Source organism: Sciurus vulgaris (genome assembly GCF_902686455.1).
Source record: "Sciurus vulgaris genome assembly, chromosome: 4".
Taxonomy (NCBI): Eukaryota; Metazoa; Chordata; class Mammalia; order Rodentia; family Sciuridae; genus Sciurus; species Sciurus vulgaris.
Window position 1 is genome coordinate 116,332,368 of NC_136464.1, and position 25,235 is coordinate 116,357,602.

At 36.1% G+C, this 25,235-nt stretch overlaps 1 protein-coding gene across 9 annotated transcripts in view; it reads right to left on the minus strand.

Moving 5' to 3' along the window:
* LMO7 (LIM domain 7) overlaps positions 1-25,235 on the minus strand; it is a 210,530-nt gene that overhangs the window by 16,423 nt on the left and 168,872 nt on the right. For 5 of the 9 annotated variants that reach the window (XM_079138909.1, XM_079138914.1, XM_079138913.1 and 2 more), the window contains 11 exons: positions 22,305-22,422; positions 20,106-20,248; positions 18,373-18,799; positions 16,409-16,711; positions 7,593-7,707; positions 6,172-6,333; positions 5,273-5,460; positions 4,219-4,279; positions 2,360-2,416; positions 548-573; positions 184-288 (listed from right to left, as the gene is read on the minus strand). In XM_079138909.1, coding sequence (XP_078995035.1) covers positions 184-288; positions 548-573; positions 2,360-2,416; positions 4,219-4,279; positions 5,273-5,460; positions 6,172-6,333; positions 7,593-7,707; positions 16,409-16,711; positions 18,373-18,799; positions 20,106-20,248; positions 22,305-22,422 — 1,705 coding nt within the window. The remainder of the gene's footprint in view (positions 1-183; positions 289-547; positions 574-2,359; positions 2,417-4,218; positions 4,280-5,272; positions 5,461-6,171; positions 6,334-7,592; positions 7,708-16,408; positions 16,712-18,372; positions 18,800-20,105; positions 20,249-22,304; positions 22,423-25,235) is intronic. The other 4 variants (XM_079138916.1, XM_079138911.1, XM_079138915.1 and 1 more) reach the window with 1 other exon arrangement.

Below are 25,235 nucleotides of genomic sequence, written 5' to 3' on the forward strand. Positions count from 1 at the left end.
TGGAAATCTTCAAACTGGAAATTTAATTGTTTAATGCAAAATGTGCTACCTACAAAAAAATATTAGCGATGAAATTGTTGATCTTATTTTTAAAAATTTTCTTCTCAATACTAGTTGTCATGGACCAAGAGAAGCCATGAAAGCTAAACCTAATTTCTATTCACCCACACCATCCCACACTACCTGAAGTAGACGGTCCTGCTCCTTCTGCCACCTCTCCTGCCGCTTTCGCTCCTCCTCTTGATCCCATGCCCAGCGACTGGGAGCACTGAGGGTTGGAACTGGAAGCTAACCAGTTATCAGAGAACGACAATGGAACTTCATTAAGTCATCTATTGAACCACTTTTGCATATATCAATTATTCATCTTACACTCTGCTTGTACTGTACCAAAGAAGAGATGGCTTAATGTTTCAAAGTAACTCTTCTCAACTTGGAGGATTACTTACTACCTGATACACTCTAATGTAAGCAATGATACTGCATACAAGTTTGTTCCCACAAGCTCACCTTACTTATTTCCCAACTACAAATGAATACTACTTACATCAGGAACCACAGAGTCAGAGCTTCCTGTGTTGCAGCATGTGGACAAGAAGGGAAAAAAAAAATACAATATAAGTCTTTTCATTTCTATGAAACAATTCCTTTCAGAAAGTTATATCCCTAACCATCTCTATGTCAGTACACTAAGTAACACAAACTTTTTAAAAACAACTGTCAATACGTGCTTTTTGCCCTTTAGTTCCATCTGTTAACTGTTCTAATTCAAAGCCAATAACAAGAAGATAGACCAGGGGTGCCAAAGGCACACACTAGCTCCAGGTACCAGAGCTGAATCAATGGGCATCCTGAAAGCATTTTAGGGTTCTTTTATTATTAAATTGGACAGGATCTTACACTTTGGCCTAACAGGAAAAAAAGAACCTCAAATGTTACAACATCTAACAAATCCAGTTATTTACTTGTAACTGTGTAATTATAATGTGACAGATACAAGTCATTTTTTTTTTTTTTTCAGAACCATGCCACTATAACAAGTGCCTTTACAATCATTTGCAAAACAAGTAGCCAAGTTTCATGTGTGAACTTCAAGGCACAATCTTATTATTTTTATCCTTAGGAGCCTACATAAGTATGTGTCTGTACAAAGTACAATGATTATAAAAAAGTAAAATTTCAGAAAATTTACTAGCATCACTATTTATAAATTTTCCTGAAACCCTAGTTGTCGAAGTATTCCCTTAAATAATTTTTTAAAGAAAGTTGCTTTGAGACAGAAGAATTGTCTTCCCAGAATAGTTTATTAAAGAAAATAAAAATTAGAGAATGAAAATAAATTATTTTATTTTGACCAATTAGAGCTAGGAGTATAATATTATTTGACTTAAATAACTATATAAAAACAATAGTTTAAAAGATGAATCAAAAACACTAAGGATATTGACACAAATAGACATGCATAGCTGGCAAGCTATCTCTGGTTAAAAAGAGACCTTAACCCACCAAAGGAAGAACAGCAGGTGATTAACACAATATACACAAGCCCAGTATCATGTTATAAGGCAGGTTTGTGTTTCACTAATCTTAAAAGAGACAATAACATTTTAGACAGCAACAGCACAATCGCCTTCAGCTGCTGCATCTTGAATGTTGAATATTACTTTTAAGTTCTTCATAGCAAAAAACAGAGCTCAAATTGCATTCATGAGACAGAGCATCCGACAAACGTGAAAGGGAGGAAATGCCACATGCATCACGCATTGTGAAGCAGCCCCGCCCAACTACACCAACATCAAGAAGCCCAAAATGCACCTGTCCTCAGATGCAACTGAAATTCATTTACTTTGAGGTCCACAGAGCAGTCACATCAACATTCCAAAGCTACCATCCCACCGCAGCAAATAATTCTGTTCTTTATTTAGGGCATTTTCCACAACCAAAATCAGGTCAGTTTTTAAAAGTTGGCCAATTGTATGTTGGTGTAGTCTAATATTATGCAATTTGTAGGAAGCAGTAAGGTTTAAATGAAACTCCTCATTTCTTACTGTTACCACCCAGTGGAAAAACGTGTGTGTTTAACAGCATCTCAATTTTTTTCTTTTTTAATAAGTTAAAAGAGAAAAAACCTTTAGAGCTATACAAAGGACACACAAAGACCCATTACCACAGAGGTAGACCCATGAACTGTAAGAAAAGCCTGATGAGCCTAGGAAAAGAATGGAAATGGGTTATGTTGCTGGGTCATAATGACAGCCAAATTCAAGAGGCTCAAAGCCCAGAACCACAGACCATGAGGAAGAATGGAGAGTGAGAACAAGTCCGTGAAAGGGAATGTACTGTTAGCTTTGTGGTTTACCTTGTTCAAAAAATTGTGATCGTCTTTTTAAGTTTTTCAAAGAAATGGGTTCGGATGCTAGTTGGAAAATAAAAAATAATAATAAATACCATATCATTCATTTTAATTTCTCACCACTGGTAAATTAAATGATACCTGACACACCTTTCAAATCTATGGCAATTTTCTTTTTTTAATAACCAAACTAATACCAAAGAAAACATGAATTATTTCAGGGGCTACGGATACACATACTTAGCACTCTATATTACATTTATATTAGTAAAAGGAACGAATATTTTCATTAATAAATTTTAGTAGACAACATCATACTTTCACAGCTGCAAAAGTCATACAGTCCATGCTAGGTCACAAAGCTTTAGGGAAATGGAAATTAACACATTTTGCTTAGGTTAATTAATCAAGCATTTTCTGTATCAAAGAATCTTCATAATCTTCATGTTATTAGAAGAACTAAAAATGACTGGGGAGGAGGAGCAAAATGAAATAAATAATACCTAAAGAAAGATCAAATGAAAATAAATACTAAAATTAAGATAGTTTGAACTAGAATATTTTGCCCTAGTTTTCAAGATCTTGTAGCTACTAACCTAAATAGACAAAATGAAGTTCAGTAAAAAAATAATAATAATTGGAAAACAGTGACATCCCACAGATCTGTGACAAAATTATGGCATAAAATATACTGTGATTAATAATTGATAGTGGTTGCTGTTCATTTTTCTAAACAAAACCTTCAAATGGCAGGACCTGTGTGTAGACCTATTGTCATTAGAGCATTAGATATCTTTACTGGTTGGCTCTGCCTGGGTCACTGGCAGAAGAGGACCAAGATGTCTTAGATTTAGTATCAGGAAGAAAAATAAGCAATGCTTGTTTTAAAAACTCCTTTAATTAAAAAAATGAAATTTAAAAAATTTAAATATATTGGGACTGGGGTTGTGGCTCTGTGGTAGTGTGCTCGCCTAGCACATGTGAGGCCCTGGATTTGATCCTCAGCACCACATGAAAATTAAATAAAGGTATTGTGTCCACCTACAACTAAAAAAATATGTATATTTATGTATATTTTAAAAATTATAATCTTTTCTATTGGAAATGAAATACAAAGAGATATAATCAATGAGGGAAAGGAAATTTATAAATTTGGGTTGGATTTCCACAGTATATAATAAACTGGCGAAGTTAACAAACACTATGCAAACCCATTCCATTCTTGGCAGCCTCATTTCATGGTAAATGAAGCTTCATTTTCTTTGGGTCTCTTTCCCTGGCCATGTTGAACAGAGAGATTTTTGCTGTTCATTTTGTATGCCTAAAGAATGGCACATGGTACGCAATAGCTAAATTATTTGTGTCTGGGCAGAAGAAGAAAGAGAATGATAACTCCAAATTTCCATAGATATTGTGCCTTCTTTCTATAACAAACAAGTGAGACCACCAACAATTGTTGCTACCATTGGCATTTCTCTGTTAAGATTAGCTGCCTCCATGTTTGTCTCTTTCACAACAACAGAGGGCAAAAGGAAATTTCATTCATTGGTTTGTATTTAATGAAGATTTCCTTTGCCAGCATGCCACAGCCAGAAAGCTGCTGGCCTCAGGAAAACCTGTTCTTATTTGGCTTAGGCATACAGGCACCCAGAACATGCTGCCAAAGTTTTGTTTGCAGTTCCTGAACTATTTAACGCTGGAATTGAACGCCCTTCCACCTGTTTGCAATTGGATCTGTGTGCTAACCTTTTAGTTTCAACTTTCAGTGGATCAGTTTTTCTCTCACTCACAGAAATTAATCTATAATAGCAGAATCTGGGAGCTTTTTCTACATTACAAATGTAAATTATAATGGTGATATTTACCTTTTGATTCAAAAGTGTTGGTTTCATCATGAATTCCATTGATTTCTTTGGATTCAGTGTACTAGAAAGGATGAACATGCTAATTAATATTCTATTCAATTGAACTTTGAGCTTAAATAATACATTTCTCATCAGTGAAAGTAACTTTTAACAAGATTGGTTTTAAGAACATTGATCCATTCCCCAAAGCTCTTTACATGTAGTAGAAACTTAAATTTTTTTCATTATTCACCACTACTTGTGGATTAATGACTAGCTTCAGGCAAGGATGACCTTAAGTTTAATCAGACAGTAACATGCTAAGAAATATGATGGGCAAAATAGTCTTTAGTCCATTTGGCTTATCTTTATGAGTAAGTGAAATAGTCATATGGGATTCACGAACATTTAAATTGTTGCTTCAAAATGCAGCAAGATTTCTATTAAATAAAAGTTATAGTTACAAATTTAAATTATTAATTTAAATGAACAATTCATACTATAAATAGAAATACTGTTTTCAAAACCTATATAAAAAAGTATTATTTGACACCTAGAAAAAAAATTCTACATTATAATTTTAGACTCAATTAATGGAACTGATTATATCTTAATCATACCGGTAATTCTACCTATCAAATACACCCACACAAAAACTAAAAATGCTTGATGAGGTTTTATATTGCATACAAGGACTACATTCTCTTTGCCAGTAAAGACTAAAGAATATATAGAGAAGTTACAGTGTATAATTTTACATAATTGCTACTTCACATTCATGAAGATCTGAGAGATGGTTTAATGATAAAAGATTCGTGAGAAATACCTGCAAAACAACATTATGGAATCTTTTGATTTTACCATTGCATAAGTAACTAATAATACCCATTAATAAGTAAGGCCTTATGGTTTTCAAAAATACATTTTACTGGTTTACTATATACTACCTTATTCAATTATTTGTGTTTTAAATGTGGTATTTAAAATTGTTTAAAGAAAATAAATTTTCTTCTACAGATGTAATTCATATCATGGCTTTGTCTCTGTAAAAACTCCTACTTCTCAAAATACTTACAGGACTCTGAAGGCTTTCGGAGAAATCAGTTGTTACTGACAGATCTGAAGACTTATCTGAGTTGTAAATTCCAGAAGTTGTATCAGTCCATTTTGTTTCAGGTGAACCTATAATTTTGGTAGCCATACTGGTGAGATTGAGGGTTTTATGCCGTGTAAATGGCAGGGAATGCTGGTCTTTGCCCCAGTCTGATTGGCACATGAAGATCAAGTAATGAGTACACATAAATGGTGAAGTGGAAAGAATAAAGTTACTGAATGCACATATACAAAACACACATATATAAGACAGACAGACAAATCAGGTTGAGTGCAAAAGAAGTACCTTCCCAAACACAAAGGTTAAATCATGTTAGTTGTGAAAAGATGAGCAAATTTACTGAATCTCTCTATAAGCCAAGAATAAATGTGATATTTTGATATAATAAATTGATAGGTCTGGAGAGATTTGTTGCCCTTTCACATCTATCTCAACTGGTAACTCAGAAATACAATAATAGAAATTTTATACTGAAAATTCTTTGAGAATAAATAATAGGAATGTGACCAATCGTGCTCTTATACCAGTGCAGTTATGCTACTGCAGAGAAAGTTAAAGCACGGTATTCTTCATACTCAACATCCTTACAAATGACTCTGAATGCAGTTACATTTGCATTGAATTGATGTTTGCATTCACTCAGATCAGGACATAACTAGTCATATAATGTAGAATTCAGTAAGCTTGCTAGTGAAGAGTTTTCAGACAGCATATTCAAGATTTGTTCCAACATAAAGACAAGACACTTATAAGCAACAAGTAAATGAAAAAATACAAAGTTATTAAAGCAAATTGTTACAACCACTTGCCAAAGACCAGCTTCCCAACTTAGAAAGCCAGACATGGTAAAACTCACTCACCAGACTTCCCATGGCGCCTGACATCCATCACTAGGTTTCCAGTTTCCCGAGCATGAGCCATAGTTTCCTCCCACTCCTTTGTATCCTTATATGTAAACTTGGTGTTGTTAACAGCAATAATCTCATCATCTACCTGTAGCTGAGAAAATTCTGCTGGGCTACCTAAAATTAATTTAAAGTAAATTAAACAATCGATTTTCTTAAAATCCTATATGTTCTACTAGTCACTGCTTCTTTAAATTAAGGAAAAATAACTTCTTAATCTCAACTAACTATTTCTCATTGTTTTCAGATGGAGAAGAGTCACTACATTTTTTTAAAAATATCAAATATTTGAGTATTTACAACAAACAAAGCACAAAGGCATTTTTTAATTCTAATAGTATGCATCTGCATTGACATTGCAGGAAAAATGATAAGCTTACTATCAAAAAAAATTAACTAACCTCCAAAGGATAAGAAAATTTTAATTATTTTTAAGTTAAAAATGTGATATGTGGGCTAGGGCTGTAGCTCAGTGACAGAGTGCTTGCCTAGCATGTGTGAAGCACTGGGTACTATCCTTACCACTGCATAAATATAAACAAATAAAATAAAGGCATTCTGTCCATACACAACTACAAAAAATTTTTTTTAATGTGATATGTACTATATTTTGAGTTTGCATATCAGATAATCTCTGGAAGGGAGCAGAAGGAAACAAAGTCACTTAATATTATATAACATTAATGCCATAATGAAAATACCATTATCTAATTTAAGCAATCAAAAGAAAAAAACAATGTTGACACACACTTTTACATAGTGTAGCTAAAAGATGTAAACAAGGGTCTCCTCTTAAACACAACAGTTCTCATTTTAATTTTAGGCCTGTATATTAATTGGCAGTTTCTGAATTTAACTTGCTAAACCCTGGGTAGATGAGGTAATCCCTTTACAAAAGTCTCAAGACCTTTGCCTCCTCTGTAAACAATAGATATATTAGGATGCTCAAGAAATACCACATTGGGCTGGGAAAGTAGGTCAGTAGTAGAGGGCTGCCAAGCAGGTGCCAGGTCCTGGGTTCAATCTCCAGTACCACAAAAAAAAAAAAAAAAAAAAACAGCTAATAATGGAAATTTCAATCAAAATCTGTGCTATTTGTTACTATTTCAAAAAATTAAGCTTAAAATTGAAAAAGTCTTCTTCAAAACTAAAATTAATTAGGCAAGGGGAATAAACAGTATGTAAATTTGCAACCCCAAATAACAGTCTCAGGGAAGACAGTGCATCTTCTTTATTTACTAATGCATTTTCACATTAGTAAAATAAATTAGTAAATGTATTTTTCCTCTTATATTAAACAAACTAATTTCTACATTTTTCCCCCCATAGGATAAAATAACAAAGAAGATAGTTCAGTAGAATTAAATCTGATTTACCTTCTTCAACTGATGCCACAAAGATCCTGGAAAAATCCCATTTTATTGTAAACCCAAAGTCAAGGCTGTTCCCAGGCATCTGGTTTATGCTGATTCTCATATCACTGAACTGATCCTGAAAACAAAACATGAAACGCTGGTATCAGGTGTCACTGGCACCCACACAGAGGAAAGTCTATCCATGCAAGATGGGAAGCTGCACACAGGCACACTTGAATTATTTCATCATAAACCAGAAGCTTCATCCTTTCTTCCGTGGCATTTGTAAAACCTTTATTTATATAAGTATCACCAAATTTATTGCCTTTTCTGCTAAAATAAGGGGAAAAAAATCTATCAAGAATAAATATTTTCCTTCATATCATACTATAATTCACTTAGCCATTGATAAATCATAGGATTTTTGCCTACCATACAATCAAATCTAATTTACAAACCACTTATTTGCTGTCTAGGAATGAAGTATAGTAATTTATATTATTCATTTATTTATTTAGGTACTGGGGATTGAACCCAGAGCACTTTACCACAGAACCCTATTTTATTCTGAGACAGGGTCTTTCTCAATTGCTGAGGCTGGCCTTCAACCTTTGCTCCTACAGCCTGAGCCTCCTGAGTTAACTAATGGTACAGACATGTACCATTGCGCTTGGCTAAATCATTTATGTAAAAAATAACAACATATTTAAAAATAAAACAAAAACCCACGTCCAATAATGACCATATTTAGCTGCATAATTTAAAGTGGTTTACAGACACATAATTCAGCTACCGGTGGTATCCATCCAGGACTGCTACCATCCCCCTTCACAGGGATCTCAAATTTGACAAGGCATTTTTGCTTCTTCAACTGCCACACAAGGACATGGTGGTAAAAACATAGCTGCTACACATGCTGCAAAATGCATAATGCTATCAACCATGAGAACCTACTCTCTAAGATGCCAAGAGGATCACTATGAGACATCCTGAGTGACAGACCATGACTTCACAGAAGTAACATCGTCCTATAAATGTCCAAGAATAGCCTCTTCAGCAAAAGGTAGAATTCTATTTCCACCTCTATCATTTCATATTTACTGCACAAAAACGAATCCTAACTTCCTACTTTTGCCAGGACTTTATCATTTTCTAAACCAAATTTTAGTTTTATAGTAAACTCAGTAAATTGTGAAAACTTCACCATTTATCACTTACATATTTTACTTTGTAAAAAAGATATAGATTTTAATATAATGAGCTTACCAGAATAGTCCTTTAGTTTTGCACTTTATAAGAAACTTATTTTAAAAAGTTCTTCCTAAAGCTATTTGACTTGAGAAGATGACCTACTCATTCTTTATTTTAATTTGGCAGTTAAATCCAAACCCAGGGCCCAGGGGGCAGGTAATAAAAAATCTTGCCTAAGTTTCTCCATGCATAAAACAAGTTTAAAATTCAACTGACCACATTCTGAGAAAAATAGGAACCTAAGAATCAGAAGAAACACAAAGGTCAGGCATAGTGGTGCACACCTGTAATCTCAGTGACCTGGGAAACTGAGGCAGGAGGATCACAAGTTCAAGGTCAGCCTCAGCAACTTAGCAAGTCCTTGTTTCAAATTAAAAAAGGGCTGGGGAGGTAGCTTAGCAGTAAAGTGTCCTTGGGTTCAATACCCAGTACCAACAAGAAAAAAAAAAAAAAAAAAAAAAAAACAGGAGGAAGCAGAGAAGAAAAACATAAAAGGCACGAAATAAAGGATCGACGACTTGCTATGCCATATGGACACATAAACTTGCCACAACACTATTCATGTGTTCTACACTTGTGCATCTATTCTGTAAAAGACACAGTACTTAGAACTTGGGAAAATAAAGATGAGTTAGGCACAATTCTTGTTCTCAAGAAATAATTACTAACAATTCAAGAATGAGTACAGGACTTTTTTTTAGCAAGAAAAAACGTGTTGCAAATAATATAGAAAAGTTTTCAACAGAAAGTCCTTTGCAAAGGCAGTTTAAATAGGGGTGTCCAGATATGGTCATAACATTCATTAATAATCAGTTTGATGAATACCAATCTAAATATAATAAAACTTTTCTAAGAATAGAAAAAATTACTTGTTAGTTCTACTCCTAAACCAAAACCATCATATATTTAAATTAGAGTGACTAAATGAAACTAAGTGGTCATCTTCACCATAATTATTTTTAAAAAATCTGAGTAAAATGTAGAATCTATTGCTATGTAAGGACACAGAGATAAAAGATGGGTTAGATATTCAAAACACTAACTGAGGTTTTTTAGCCTGAAGAATAAAAAAGCAGAATGGAGTTTAAACAAATAGTCTCAAACTACATACTGTGGGAGACAGTAAGTGTGAACATTAGCCTCTTCTACCAAATATAGACCAAAGAAGAATGAGTCTGAGCCACAGAGGGAAGAGATTCACAATTACATTAGCTCAGAAGAACCACCCCACAAAAAGCTGTTATTATGGAAATGGATAAATATCTGTTTGAACATGTTAAAACCACCTCTCTCAAACTGTGAACAGGGGAGATAGCCTCTCTGTAGTTAGTCTGGTAGGCTGTTGTGTTGATTCTTGGGATAATACACAAGAAAGAGCGGACCATGTGGGCAATAACAGGTGTACTCCTATCAATTATCAGGTGATCTCAGGTATGTCACTGAGCCTGGTAGAGCCTTCTCTCTGACACTATGACATTAGTTTTCAAGATTTTTTATATCCAAAACACTACTTACAAATTAAAATCTTATTCAGACTACTTCCCCCCAAAACCACATATAGAAAAGATTATAATTACGGTTTGAGGACAAGACTTGCAAAGTCCCATTTATGTGGCCTCTCCTTTGTGATCCTCCCTGAGGCACCTCTGCACATGGCTTCTTGTATTAGATTATCTCTGAAATGCCTTGCATGTGAACATAGCTATAATTATGTTCAAACATAAAATGATTCAACATGATTCCAGGTAGGATTTCGACTTCCTTATTTTTCTCTACAAAATATATGGCAGGTGAGCATTTTACAAAGGAGCTCAGCATTACAAGATGATAATGGGGAAATTACCTTTTTAATGGATGGAACAAGATTATAAATTATCACGGAAACCTAGATTCCTGAGGACTGATACAAGCATTATCAAGTGGTTTCAGCTACCCATGCCAGAAAAGAGAAGCTGAGATGTTCTCTATCAACATCTCAGCATCTAAGATAAAAGCAATTTCCCTCAAATGAGGTACAGTTTAAACAGAAGTATATACTAAAAACTGAGACTAGCCCACTGTCAGCCTGATGAAGCGTAATACTCTAAATTTTTAAAGGAAAACAAAAATGATCTGCAACACAAGAGTAAGATTTATTTTTCTGAGATCTGCTGAATTAAGATTCTCATGTGACCACAGAAGGGAATTAATAAAGGACAGAGTCAATCTTATGTACTATTAAGTAAAAGACTATTCTCTGACTTTTTCAATTAGACAAATTTGTTGACTTAAAGGAAGCCTATTTATTTGAGAAAATTAACACTAAAAATAGATTTGGATTGTAAAGTCAGGAATAAAAGAGGAAACACAATCTTTGAATTGGTGTCCACATGGTTCTTTAGTGCTTTTTAGGGACTTAGTGGGATGCAACATTGCTACAATTTGGATCTGGAATGTTCCTCCAAAGGCTCATGAATTAAAGATTTGGTCATTAGCCTACGGTGTTTTGGGGAAGTGGCAGAACTTTTAGGAGGTGGGGCCTAGCTAGAGGAAGCTAGATTATTAGGGGCATGCCCTTGGGCTATTGGAACCCAGCTCCTCCCCTCTTTTTCTTGATTTCTCAGCTATTATAAAGTAAGCAACTTTGCTCCACCATATACATCCCCCCCATGATATTCTGTCTTACCGCAGGCCCAAAGTGACATGGCCAATGACTGTGGACTAAAATCTCTGAAAACATGAGCCAAAATAAACCTTTGCTCCTTTTAAATTACCTCAGGTATGTGTCACAATGACAGAAAGTTGACATAAACATGAGGTAAGCAACCATCAAATCATGGCCCAGAGCTACTTTCCCTCACCAAAGAGACATGGGAATCTTTTCCTCCATCCTCCACACCATTCTTCCAAAGAGGCAGGTGGTGTTTCCACCCATACCAATTTACACAACACCTTCCCAGTTTATCCTCCTGCCAAATCCCTCTTCAATCTTCATCCACTTCACCTCAGGCTTCACTACCAGGCACCACCAACGATTCCCACCTTTGAGAAAGAGTCTTCTAAGTTGCCCACTATCCCAGTTTCTCTTGTTCTCCCACCCCATCTCTATGGCCACTTCTCAGTTTCCATAGGCAGCTCCTCTTCTTTCTCTCCTTTCATTTTGCTCTTGTTCCCCAGTTGCCCTCCAACTGTTTTCACTACATGTTTTCCTGAGAAACTGCATTAACTGCCATGAATCCAACCATGGTTTAAGTCCGATGTTTTTAAAATTAAATTCATTATCTTCCTCCCCAAACCTGCTCTTCCATCTCTGGTTTGTCACATTTTGGGGTGACTGCACCACTATCTAACTAGTCGCCCGAGTTAAAAAACACTAGATTCTTCCTAGATCCTGTTCTTCTTCCTTCCCCTGACACTCCCCAAACTCCAGACAATAATCCACACCCCTACTCTCCATCACACACACAATTTAATAAAGTAATAGCAAGTTCACAACCCAAAAGACCATCTGAATCACTCCATCCTTCTCATCCTCCCTCAGGCTACCATCTTAGTTCAGACCTAACTTCCCCCATCTCCTGTGGTCATCTCCTGACTTTCTACCTGTCTCCAGCACTTCTTTTTGTCCACTTTCCCCACAGCTGCCAGAACTTCAGTTATAGAACATGTTGATGATTCTATCACACCCCAATTTAAAACTGCTGGTAGCTCCCACTGCCCACTTGATAGATTGTAAATTCTGTACTTCCAATACAGACTTGGTTCTGGTTGAATTTTCAACAAATATATACCACCTTTCTTCAAAACGATTTTATCTTTATGGATCAGAAGATATCTCAGTTCCTACTGGCTCTAAAATTCTAAAAAACTTCCAAAGTTAAAATAAGTCAGCAGTTGGTGTTTTAACAATATAAAAGGCACTCCTCAAAGCATTTAATACTTAAAAAAATAGCGTCAGAGAAATTACATATGTGGCCTAAGCATTTCACCAGCCTGAGGCAAGTTACATAACTTTCAAATCTCAAGTACTTCACTGGTAAAACTAGGGATAATACCACCTACTTTGAAGGTTATTGAGGGGATTAAATAAAACATTTAAAAGGTACCAAGGCATATGGTTGATGCCTAGTAATTATTTTCTTTTTTCCATAGAAACAATATTAAACATGATGTACACATCATGTACATGGCTAAATAGTTTCCAGACTAAAAGAAAATTAAACAAAGAAAACCCTATTTAACTCTTGCATACTTTGCTCTAAAGCCTGGCAGACTCAGGCCGTGTTCAACAACTATTTACAGCTGCAGGCACTCTGCTAACAGGGAGAAAGATTTGCTTTCTACCCTGCAGAGCAGGGTCTCATGAAATGACGAGACAAGTAAAATGCAGGGTAAGAAGCCAGGATAAGAAAAGTTCTGTCTACTTAAAACAGGCACTTAGAGGCTTGGGATCAGGAAAGAGATATATACAAAGCTTCCTTCCTTCCATACCTACCATTCTACTTTAAGGTACTGTTTTAAAAAGTCTGGGGCAAAGTTTTGGAAAGTGGTTTTGTGTGAGATTTAAGATAAGAGAACTCTGAAAGGATAGAAAATAAAATGGAAACCTGTAAGCAAGACCAATTTTAGGGAAAATCATGAAAGCCATGTCTGGGAGGCAGCTGGAGAAGAAGGAAGGACTCAGAGTCACACTCCCTTCTCTTTCCTTGGGTCATCCCCAGAATGGCCCTGGCAGTCTAGCTGGGCAAGGGAGGCAGGGAGGAAAAAAAAAAAAAAAAAAAAGCAAAAACCATAAGAGAAGGCAAGCGGGAGGGAAGAGAAGAGAACAAAATCCTCAGCTCAGCAATGGGGAGGGAGAGGAAATTCCTGTGGGCAAATCGTAAATGAGGCCACATTAAGTTCTTTCTCTCATTATGCTTTTCCTTCTTTATAGAAGAAAACCTTATAACCACAATTCTGTGATGGGTTCCTAACGAGTTTCCACCTGCAGAATTTACTTCCTTAAAATAATTCTATATAACACCACAGAGCTTACATTCCTAAGACACCCCTTAATCTTTAAATTCCCACACTAAATAATCAATAAGGACACTAAATTGCCTCCTGGATCAAGTTCATATTTCAGCAGTAATCAAGGACTTAAACGCAGTTCAAGTTAGTATTAATTGCCAATGAGATACAAAGGCTATGTAAGGCACAGAGACTTATCCCTGAAAAAGGAACACCTACATACATATGGAACAAAGAAGAATCTAACAAATGAAACTTTCAAGAGTGTACAGTTCAATTTCCAGCTAGGGAGATGTGACATCTTGATTCATGAAGGAAACAGTTCTCCTGGGTTCTAAAGGAACAAAAGGACATCAAACAGCAGGGATGGTGGTGTGGCCAACATTTTCACATGGGATGATAATAAAAACAAATATAATGTGCTCAAGAAAGTACATGATATGCCCAAGAAAAACTTCAGCTCTGCTTGTGTAGCTGATTTACCCCACCTTCCTATGGCATAGCATGATGTCCCCAATCTTAGCTCAGACTGCCTGGGTTCAAATCCTAACTCTACCATTTGGCATCATGTATGGCCTTGAACAAGTAACATGACCATTCTATGACTCAATTTTCATAACAAAATTGGAGTAACAATGATGGTGTTGACATCATATGGTTTCTCTGGAGCACAAAAATTACTGAGTCTAGCCTGGCATCAGGACAAGTGAATCTGATGACAGTCTTACATACAATGTACAAACACCTAGTACTTAAAAAGCCTATGTATTTGTACAAAAAGGACCTGAATTAGAGTAGTGGCAGCTGGGATAGACAGGAGAAACAATGGAGATTGCAGAGAAAGACATGTAAGCACACCACCAGCAAAGTGCAGGACAGGAAAGAGAAGGATAACTGGAAGAACAGCCTTTTTTTAATGCTTTCACATCCTCTAAGTTGGTAAACTCCACAGGCTACTTTCCCATTGGGACAAAAATGAATACCTAAAGCACCAGACATGGGTAAATGGCCAGATGAAATATACCAATGTTCAAGAATTCCAAGGGTTCCAAAGGTTAAATATAGCCTAATTTTTTCTGGTAGAATACCGTTTCAAGTTTGGTGACAAAAGAGCACAAATCCATTACTAATGAAACCTGAAAAAGTGCCATGTGGATTTGGCCTTCTCTGAACTGCAATTGCTTAGAACACACCCACATGCCACATGTAGCCTCTTTCTTTTAATCCATGGATGCAGCTTGTTAGCTGCCACCCTGAGAGAAGTCCCATCACCTTGCATACAACACATCAATCAGGCTGTTTTGTTGAGTTTGTTGTTTGATAGGTAGAGGCAAACACACAAGTCCATAAAATAAAAGACAGCTTGCCTCTGCTTTTATTATTCATCCACTGGTTCCTTATCTTCTGCAAATATAACACTTGAAAACTATTGTTCTTTTCCAATTTAAACCTACAATGCTAATTACATATTTCCAATTATTTAAAAATATAACAAAACAATTTACAATGGATGACTCTGGCAAGCTGAAGAAATTGGTTTTTGGCATGTTTGTAAATATGCATGGAAAAAACTGGGGGGAAAGACCCTAAGTGTTAAGAATGATTATTTCTAAATGATGTAAATGATGTAATTATGAGAGATTTTTATTCTTTATACTTTCATATACTTCCAGTTTTTCTCAGGCACATAGTACCTTATAATCAGAAAGTTTAAGTTTTTTAAGCTTTTCTATACAAATAAAAATCTAACAACACTTACTTATCTCAAGTTGTATACTTAATCTTTCATCCAGCTAGATAAGAGAGAGTTCTAGACCAAACTAAAGAACGACAAAAGTTCCTCCACGCTAACGGGTTCTTACAACTATCAAATTGCTTAATGAGGTTTTTTCCTGAAAGAGAAAAGCTTTCTGTTTGATTGCAAATACTTTTAGTATGTTTTACGTGTAAGCTAAAAGAGCATTTATTATGTAATTCTTTTAAAAGTTATCCATCAGGATTTTAAATAGGAAAAAACAAAAAAGTCATCATTCTTCATCTGATGGTATATTTTGTTTGAACTCCAAATGCTAAGGATCACAATCATTATATTGTAATTATGCCTTAAAATTTCCATTAACAGGCATAGCACAACCCAAACTTCTGGACATTCTAAGGTATAAATTTATATTAAAGGTCAGTAGGAGGTTAAGATAAGAGAGAAAAAAAAAATGCTATGTCCCTAAAGGTCAGCGTCTATCATTTGTGTCAATTTCTCCTTCTGGCCAGTTAATTTCCTGGGAAGAGGCTATGTACATTACATTAGATCTGCATATAAAACCTTCCAAGTGACTCTTGCTGAAATGTGAACTTGAGAGAAAACACCAGGCAAATCCCAAGGAGATGGTCCATTAGGTTTCCACACACAGATCACAAGGGTTATCCATATCTATAAACTTAAGAATTGGAAGAGGTTCACCTCCTCCAAGATCTGTCACAAATAAACCACAGTATCATTTTGTATGTTACTTGCTAGACTCAACAGTCAGCAACATGGCTTCCAAATATAAATCTTTAGGTGACTGAGCTGCAGTGATAAACAGCCTTCCCAAACTCACCTGGGAACTGGAGACCTCTCTTTGTGGTGAATTTCTTCCTTCTCCAGACTCAGACACTGAGTCAGGGCCAGACATTGAAGACAGTGTGACTTTAGAAGTGGCAGCCTGGTCTTGGGAGAGAGATGAGAAGGTTGGTGTAGGAGAGGGTAACCTCGCCTCACCTTCTGCAGCTGCCTCAATCTTGCTGGATGAGCTTGAGACCAACTGGCTGTTGTCAGGCTTTGGGACAGGTGTGCTGAATGAATTATTTTGGGTTCTCTTAACACCTTCCACATCTCCATTATACTTCCAACCATCATCCACCTAAATAGGAAACACTGTTTTAAACTTGATATTCTGTTAGCTTTATTTTCTGCTGAAAAAGCATTAATATTTTAAACCTACGAAAGTAAAATATACCTCACACAGCAAAGCATTGCTAAAAGCTTGGAGTATATTCTTTCACATCAAAAGATACATACTTTCATGAAGAGGAATTATTGTTTTAATAAAAGATTACATACAAATTTCTGAAACTTGCTCTGCGTATTTACATTACTGGAGGTCAACAGACAGAACTTTAAACTGGTACCCTTAGGATCCTAAACTAATCCTTTTAATTGTTGAAAATCCCATAGTGTAGATGGCAATAATTCAAAAATTAAAAATTGTTTAAGGTTTTTCATCACTTCCAAAAAACATTGCAACAAAATCCCATAGATCTTTATAGTGGGAACGCCCCCCCCCAATGAATTTTGCTAGATCAATTATAATGATCAAAATTTGAATCTATACATATTATATATATCACACATGCATGTAAATATCATATACAATATTTTACATAAATATATATAATTTCTAAAAAGAAAACTAGCAATGTACTCACAACATAAAAGAATGCCTGTTTGTCTGCATCTTTACCAGCACTACACATTTTCAGCCTTCTAAATCTTTGTCAGTCTGATGGGTGGACATTGTACAACTCATTCTTGCTCTAATGAGGCCAAATATGCTTCTATGTGCTTTATGTTATCAGCCATTTAAATTTCCTTGCCCTTGAATTTACTATTCATTTTCTATATCTATTTTTCTACTATTTATCTTCCCCTTCCCAAAGTATGGAAAAATTTTATACTTTAGAGATACTGATCCTTCATTTATAACACTTTTTTTTGACTCCATCAATCGTCTTAACCATGATGATGGTGTCTGTCATATCAATTTAATTTTTATGTTGTCAAATATGCCTGTACTTTCCTTAATATAATGATCAGAGGTTTCCTGGTTAATTTAGGCAGGCTTACCTCACCTCAAATATTCTAATTGTTTAAGTCATATTTTTTTTCTCTTCTCCATTTTAAGATTGCACATTGGCAGAACTTACAGGAATTTGCACATTAATGTTAAGACTATATTGCTTCCTTTCACATAATTCATATAAATATGCTGGATGTATGATATTTCATTAAGAGAAAAAAGTGCCACAATATTATCTATCCTTCAAAATCCTGACAAATATATATCTTTGTATAAGTTATTTTAATAATTATATTCAAATATATCAAGTTTTAAAGTAAGAAATCAGGATAAAACAGTGATCTGTATACCAACCCCTGAAATATTCAGATTAAGCCACAGAAAATTACTGTTTTATAGTTTGAAAAGAGGTGGCTACTAGAAATTTCATGTTGTTCAACCTAACACTTTACAAAAGCTGTATTGGACTTTTGTTTTGTTTTTTGCAGTGCTATGGATTGAACCCAGGGTCTCATGCACACTAGAAAAGTACTCTACTACTGAACTACATCCTCAGTCCAAAAAGATGTACTTGAAAAAAATATAACACTGAAAAATAAATGTACTGCTTTAGCATTTATCTTATTTCATTCTTTAAAATGTATCCTCCCTACTTTCCCTGAATTGAAAATTCCCCAACTTTTTGCTCTTCAGAATAGACTAAATAAACAAGGAGCCATTTTTACCGTGAAGGATCTGGGGAGTGATGAGATTCCCCTTGACTGAGTGCCAAAAGGTCTCGGTGTGACCACAGATGTTAACCTGGCTGTATCAGTTTTCTGGTAACTTCTAGGGAGAGAAGATGAAACTCGAGTCGACTCTATTTGCATACTCAGGGAACGCTGAGAAGACAAAGAAGCTGGGTGTTGTTCTGTGGAGCTTGTAGAAGGAAACGGAACTTCAGTTGCTACACTGTCCTGTCTCTCCATAAAAGTTACAGAATCTTCTTTAGGCGTCTCAGTAGGATGCATTGTTCCCTTCTCTTCCACTCTCTCCCTCTTGTAACTGGCTTCGGACAGAGTCAGTGAAGCACGTAGCTCTTCATCACTCAATACATCATCAGAGGAATACATCCTCCTAGATGTAATTGTAGGCTTTTGATTTCGGGATTCCCTTAACAGAGAGAAACACACCACCACAACAAAGTTAGGCATTTGACACCAGAAGTGGATGGGCTGTAATTAAAATTTAAATCATCTAGGAACAAAAACACCACTGACTTAAGAAAATAATCAACACAATACTAACAGAGTATGATGATATATAATTTTTTAATGTCACAACTAACAAAGATTATAAAAAGTTAAACTTTTTTTTATTATTGAAGAGGCTCTCTATTACTTTTTCATAGGGATATTACTTTTGGGGGGCAGATCATAAAGAGAGTTCAACAAGGAAATTTTAATAAGGAATCAGTCATAAAATTTTATCCAAAAGTTAAATGTTGCCAAATTTGAAACACTATATATATATCAATAACTGACAACCAATCTGAACCCTCTAAATCTGTGGATTCCTTGATAGCATTGTGAGCTGTTTAGTTATATAAACTTTATAATATATTGGTAAAAGAGGACAAAGCGCAGGTTTTTAATGAAGATCCAGTCATTGTTTCATGCAGCTTGATAGAAATTCCATGGACAATGATTACAGACTAAAAGTAACTATTCATATTTAAAGAGTTGATGAAATGCACTCATCTAACATTTAGTAAGGCTAACTGTGTTGCATTTAAGTGAAGGAAACTGTTAATCGTTGGCTGTTTGGATACAAAGGAGCTTTGTTTAATTTCACCTGGCGGCATGTTTTCTCCTTGACATTATTCTGAAAGCATATTTGCCTTCTCCAGGGCCTATAAATATCCTAAGATTTCACATAGTAACTGCTTTACAGGAAAGCTTAAATTTGACCTTTATCCTGCTATGTTGCAATGCAAAGAATAAATAAATAAACCAAACATTAATGCTTACATAAGACTTCCTTTAAAATAGAATTTATGTTCTGCCACAAAAACAGAAAAAAAAACTTTGTTATATTTTATACAATTTAGATAAAAGTGAGAGCTGATTTTATTTGCCCATTCCATTCCTAAATTCACTTTAAAAGGGCAAAAAGTAGCATATTTTCTGCACCAAATACAGCCAACACCTTCACTTTATGTGTGAACGCACAATGTGAAACAAAGAAACACTGCCCACCTATATTGATCACTCATTCCTTTTGCTAATTGAAATTATTTCAGCCTTTTTTTTTTTTTTTTTTTTTTTTTTTTTTTTGCTGCAGAGCAAAATCCTAGATGTTTCATTCCATACATGATTAAGTTTAAAAGGGGGGAATACACACCACACCACACTTAAACAAGACCTCCATTTCTGACACCAGCGTTTCCAAGCATGACATGCCCATTCAGCCTGGTTACCTGTCCTGCAGCATTTCCTTAAACGTCTTGGAGCTTCTCTCAGACTTCTCAAGGGCTTGCTTTTCAATTTCTTCCCTCTCTTCTTTTTTCTTCTGCAGATCTGAAGTGTAACTTTTCCGACGATCTTTCCATTTTGCAAGGTCCTGACAGAAAATCACATCGGCATGGTCATACCTGAGTTCCCACACACCCTTTTCAGCAGTGAGAGTGCGCCAGAGGATCCTGTTACATCACTGAAGCCATTCACTCCCACTTGTGCCAAGGTGCCCTAATTTTGCTTTTTATAGCCAGTGTTTCTGTACCAAACCTTTATCTCATGTGTCTGTCTGAAAAAACTGACCTAATAAGATAGTTCCCATTTTTGTTTTCCCAGAAAGTGTCACCTCATTGCCCAGTTCAGAAAGAATGCTAAATGCGTGTAATTAGGTGCCAGATTAAGCAGATCAGGAACTGTTACAAATGCATTTTTGTCTTACTCCAAAAACCTCACTGTTATGTGAAAGAATGTGTTTCCTAGAGTGATGGAGACAGATGCATGACTGCACCAGGTAAGCGCAGGTGCAGACCAGTCTCCTTTAACTGACAGGAGCTCCATTCCTATAAACACACATGAACAAGATGCAGTTCCCTCAAGACACTCAGCCTGCTGGGGAGAGATATACAAGTGAATAAAGTTTGATAATGAATGTGACAGGATTGCATGGGAGAGTGGGGGTCCTAAAAAAAAGAGGGGCCAATTTCACTTCTACCGGGGGAGGATTTGCAAAGGTTCCACTGGGGAGGTAAGACTCATACATAGGATGTCAAAGAGGGTAAACTTCACATAGGTCAGGGGAATTTGGAAAATCAGGCAGCCACAAGCCAACAACTGTTTCCCATATCCCTAGAAATGTTAAGCCTAACCTAGCTAGCCATACCAGAACAGACAACCTAATCCAGATTTTCCCCTAGCATTATCCTTAAGAGCCTAGGCTAGTTCTGACACCTAGGGGTGTAAGACATTTTGAAAGGCACAAACTTTTCTGTCTCCAAAACAGAGAAATGTCATGCTAAGGATTGCAAGAGGCATTCCAGTCCAAACAGAAGTGCATCCAAGGTCTCAGACTAAGCCAAACCTCACCCCTAAGGCATGCAAAGTTTGATTTATACTCTTTGGGGGCAGACAGGACTAATCCTGCTTCTAAAACAGCCTGAAACCAATATAAATTATTCCAGAAAGAACAAAAGCAGTGTGCATTTAGTCCTAGATGATAGGTGGCATGAATTTTCATCTATCTTAACTTAATGGATAGATAATAACCCCTTGATACTTTTAATTTTCATACCAAAATATTCACCATGCATTTTGGCAAAGTGACATTGAGTTACTGTTTTTTGACAATTAAATTAAGTTCCCAATAAAAGAGGCACTGGAATTTGAAACTGAAGCCAAGATGGGCTTCAGCATCATTACAAATACTTTAATTCCTTTGAAAATTGAGATTTACTATCTCTGGCCCTTTTGTTCAGTTACTATTCAACTCTCTTACCATAAATTTGTCCTCAAACTATGTATAGCTTATCTGGTTTTGTTATTCATATTCTTTCCATTTAGAACAATTACTTCAAAAAATAAAAAAAGTTACACTTTATTCTTTGTAATCAAAACTAAAGATTATATCCACATTCATGGAGATATCTGGATATGTAGGCCCTGTTGAAACATCTCATTTTGATTCATATTAGATAATGTCTTCTTCAGCTAAAATATTACTCTTGGTTAATTTTTTCCCAATCTCCTCAATGAATTTTAAGAACCCTTTCCTCTCTCCCTGCTAATGCCAAGAGCTATGCTAGACCAATCCCAACCTTGAGCAAGGTCTTTCCTATCAAAAGCATAATTAACTGTCATACCCCAACTCAACTACAAAAGCCAGAAAATAAGCACACTATGCTACAAGGAAGCAGCTTTGTATTTTTTGAGAACTTGTGGAGAATATTAAGAGCTGAACATCTTTTTACTTTTCCTAGTGGACTTTAGGATAAGCAACAGTCATAGGCCAAAAGGCTCAATACTCACCAGTCTGACTTTCTCCAGAATTGAATACTATAAATAGTGAGAAAAAACTGTCTCTCAAATATATATTCACTCTCTTTTAAGAAAAGCAAGCAAAGTCCAGCAAATACATGCTCCCCCTTTCACAATTTAAGAATACTCACATCCTGCCATTTCTGATCTTGTTCTTTTAATTGTGATTTTATTTTCTGCATCTCCTCATAACGCAGTTGACGCAAGTTCTGAACATCTTCTGCACTGACGTCACTCATGGACTTACTCCTGAAACAAAAACACCCACAGTCACAAAGGTTCACATGTCTGGTCTTGAGGTCAAAATGAAGGCTGGGCTTATATTTGGAAATTCCATCTAAATTTCTTCTGTACTACCTAGACGCTTTCAGTGATAGTATCACAGAAAAAGCACTACGGAGATAAATGGTGTTTTTCCAAAACGCAGAAACAAGAGCCCAGTATGCAACTTGGGTGTGAGTTTTGTTTTTGTTCCCCCTCAACACGCACACACACAAAATGGTCAAATTAACCCTGAACAAGTCTGAAAGAAAAAAAAAAAAATTCAACATTCATACTTGAAGGAGTCCGAATGTATAGATGGATAACTTTAGAAACAAAAGTACCAGCCACAGAATCATCTATTACCCATAGGTAAGCTATGAAGGTTTGGCTGCTTTTTCTGGGCACTTACTAAATAATTTAGTGATTACCTGATATTTTCTCCTCAAATTCAATACCATGACTAGATGTGCTTCTGCTTCTCAAAGATTCTATAAAACCTCCCCCCATAGCACTAGACTTAAGGACCACAGGTAATTTCTGGTAACCTGTTAGAACCTCCTCAGCTGCCCTCTCCTTGATTAAAGCAGTGTTCCTGTGTTTAACTTGCAAACCCTGCACAAGACTTTGCTGAGGTTTAGCTCTGAAGAGCTCAGTCAGGCAAGAAAGCAATGGGCAGAGCAAGGGTGGTCACAGGCACCGATCTGCTGTCAGTAAGCACATAACTGCACCAGAGGAAAAAGGGCAATAAGGAAGGTCTCCCAGAAAGGAAGAGGTCAGTTCCGAATACTGAAAAGCATTCAGGAATGAGAGAGAGAGAGAGAGAGAGATGTTTTTAAAGGTGCAGCACACCAAATGTTATTTCCTGTTGCACTTCTGAGTTTATTTCACTGTAACTGAATACACTTTTAGTTTCTGAAGTAATTCTACCTCATCTTGGTCACCTAAATTTTGCCTTTCCCATGGTTCAGCCACTAGGCTTCCCTCATAACAGTTTGCCCTTAGCTAACTCGGGAATTCAATTATAACTTCCATGCAAATGACTCTCTAGTCTACTGCTTAGGTCCCTCGCCTCCTTTGACTCATTTCCAACTGCTCATTTAATAGTCACTTTGGTATGGATCTCACCAAGACGCCCTAACTGTATAAGAGTCTATTGAAATAATATCTTGAATGGATATTACAAACTGTAACCTACTGAATACATGGTATTTGTTGATGTAGTCAAATTTAAACCTGCTTTTCCTCTTGCAGTGGTGAAAGGTGGTACCCGCCCTCCAAAATCATCCAGATTTGAAGCCCAAGAACCATTTTTAACTTTTGATTCTCCCTTTTCCCCACTTTCAATTAGTTATCAAGTCTTCTCATTCAGTGTCTCTTTCTTTCCATCTCTATTGCCAACGCCCTAGATCAGAGAACAGTCAACCCTTACCTAGACTTCCAAAGGAGCTGCTTCTATTATCACCCAAAGAAAGTTTTTCCTCAAATGCTCCCTCTGACTCAAAAGTCCTTCTCCAATACATACAACTTTTTAAAACCCCTCAGAATACCTGCTGGACTAAACACAGTTCCCCACTTGAAGTCTAACAGGCATCTCAAACATAACTTGTCACAGACTAAAAATATACTGCTCACTCCACAACCTGCTCATCTTCTACCTTCCTCAGCTCAGTAAAAATTAACTCCATCCTTCCGTGCTTTACCCTCATACCATCGCTTCTCACCTCCTCCACTATCACTGCCTTGAGCCATGCCTTCAATCTCTCCCACAATAACCTCCCTGCCCAACAGTTTACTCTCAACACAGGAGCCAGAGAGATCTTTTCAAGTTGCACCCAGGTCCTGGCATACCCTATTCAGCACCCACCAGCTTCTTCCCATCTCACTCAAGTTAAAAGCAGGTTCTTCTAAGACCCACAAGGTCTGATGCTACCTGCTCCTGCCCACCTCTGCAGGTTCATATCTACCATACGGCACTCACTTTCCTCCTGTCAAATGGTCTTGTTGCTTATGCTCAAGTGTCTTCCTTCTCCCTGTGCCCTTCAATCTGCCTAGAATACTCTTCATCCAAACATCCACGTGGCTCCTCTCTCACTACCAGTCGACAGCAGAAATGTTAGTCCCTCTTCCAGACTTACCTAACCCTACCCTCTTTCCTCCACAGCATTTATTATCATCTGAGATGTATGTTTTTTTACCTTTCACCTACTTTTCCCTGTAAGATTATAAAGTAGCAATTATATCTGATTTGTTTGCTGGTATATTGCTGGGCCTAAAATGAAGGCCAAGCCACACCAAGTGCTTCATAAATATGTTAATGATATTATAGCTAAAGAACTAGAACAACTACAAGAAGGATCAGCCACTGTTGATATGGAAAAGCTGTGAAGACTTTCTCCAAGTGGGAGAATATTACTAGATAATAATGTTCTAATGCTTTAGCTATATTTAACACAGCTTCACATTATACAGTATGTGCACATGCATCCTTAGCTTATCTCCCTCACAAGTCATGTGTTGCCTTTAAGGAAAACACACTGACAGAACAAGGCATTGAGATACACTCATTTAATACCTGTGGTCAGAATGAGGTAAGTTTTATCACTTTTAACTAAGCAAAATACACTAAATTTGAAATGCTTCTATTCTTTCTTTGGGAAAGCATTAGTGCTCTCCAGAATTTTATTGAGGATTAAAGACTAAGATATATATAATATATATATGTATATACAAGATATCTATATATATATACATATATATATATATATATGAGTGCACATGCAAAAATACATTAATCTATC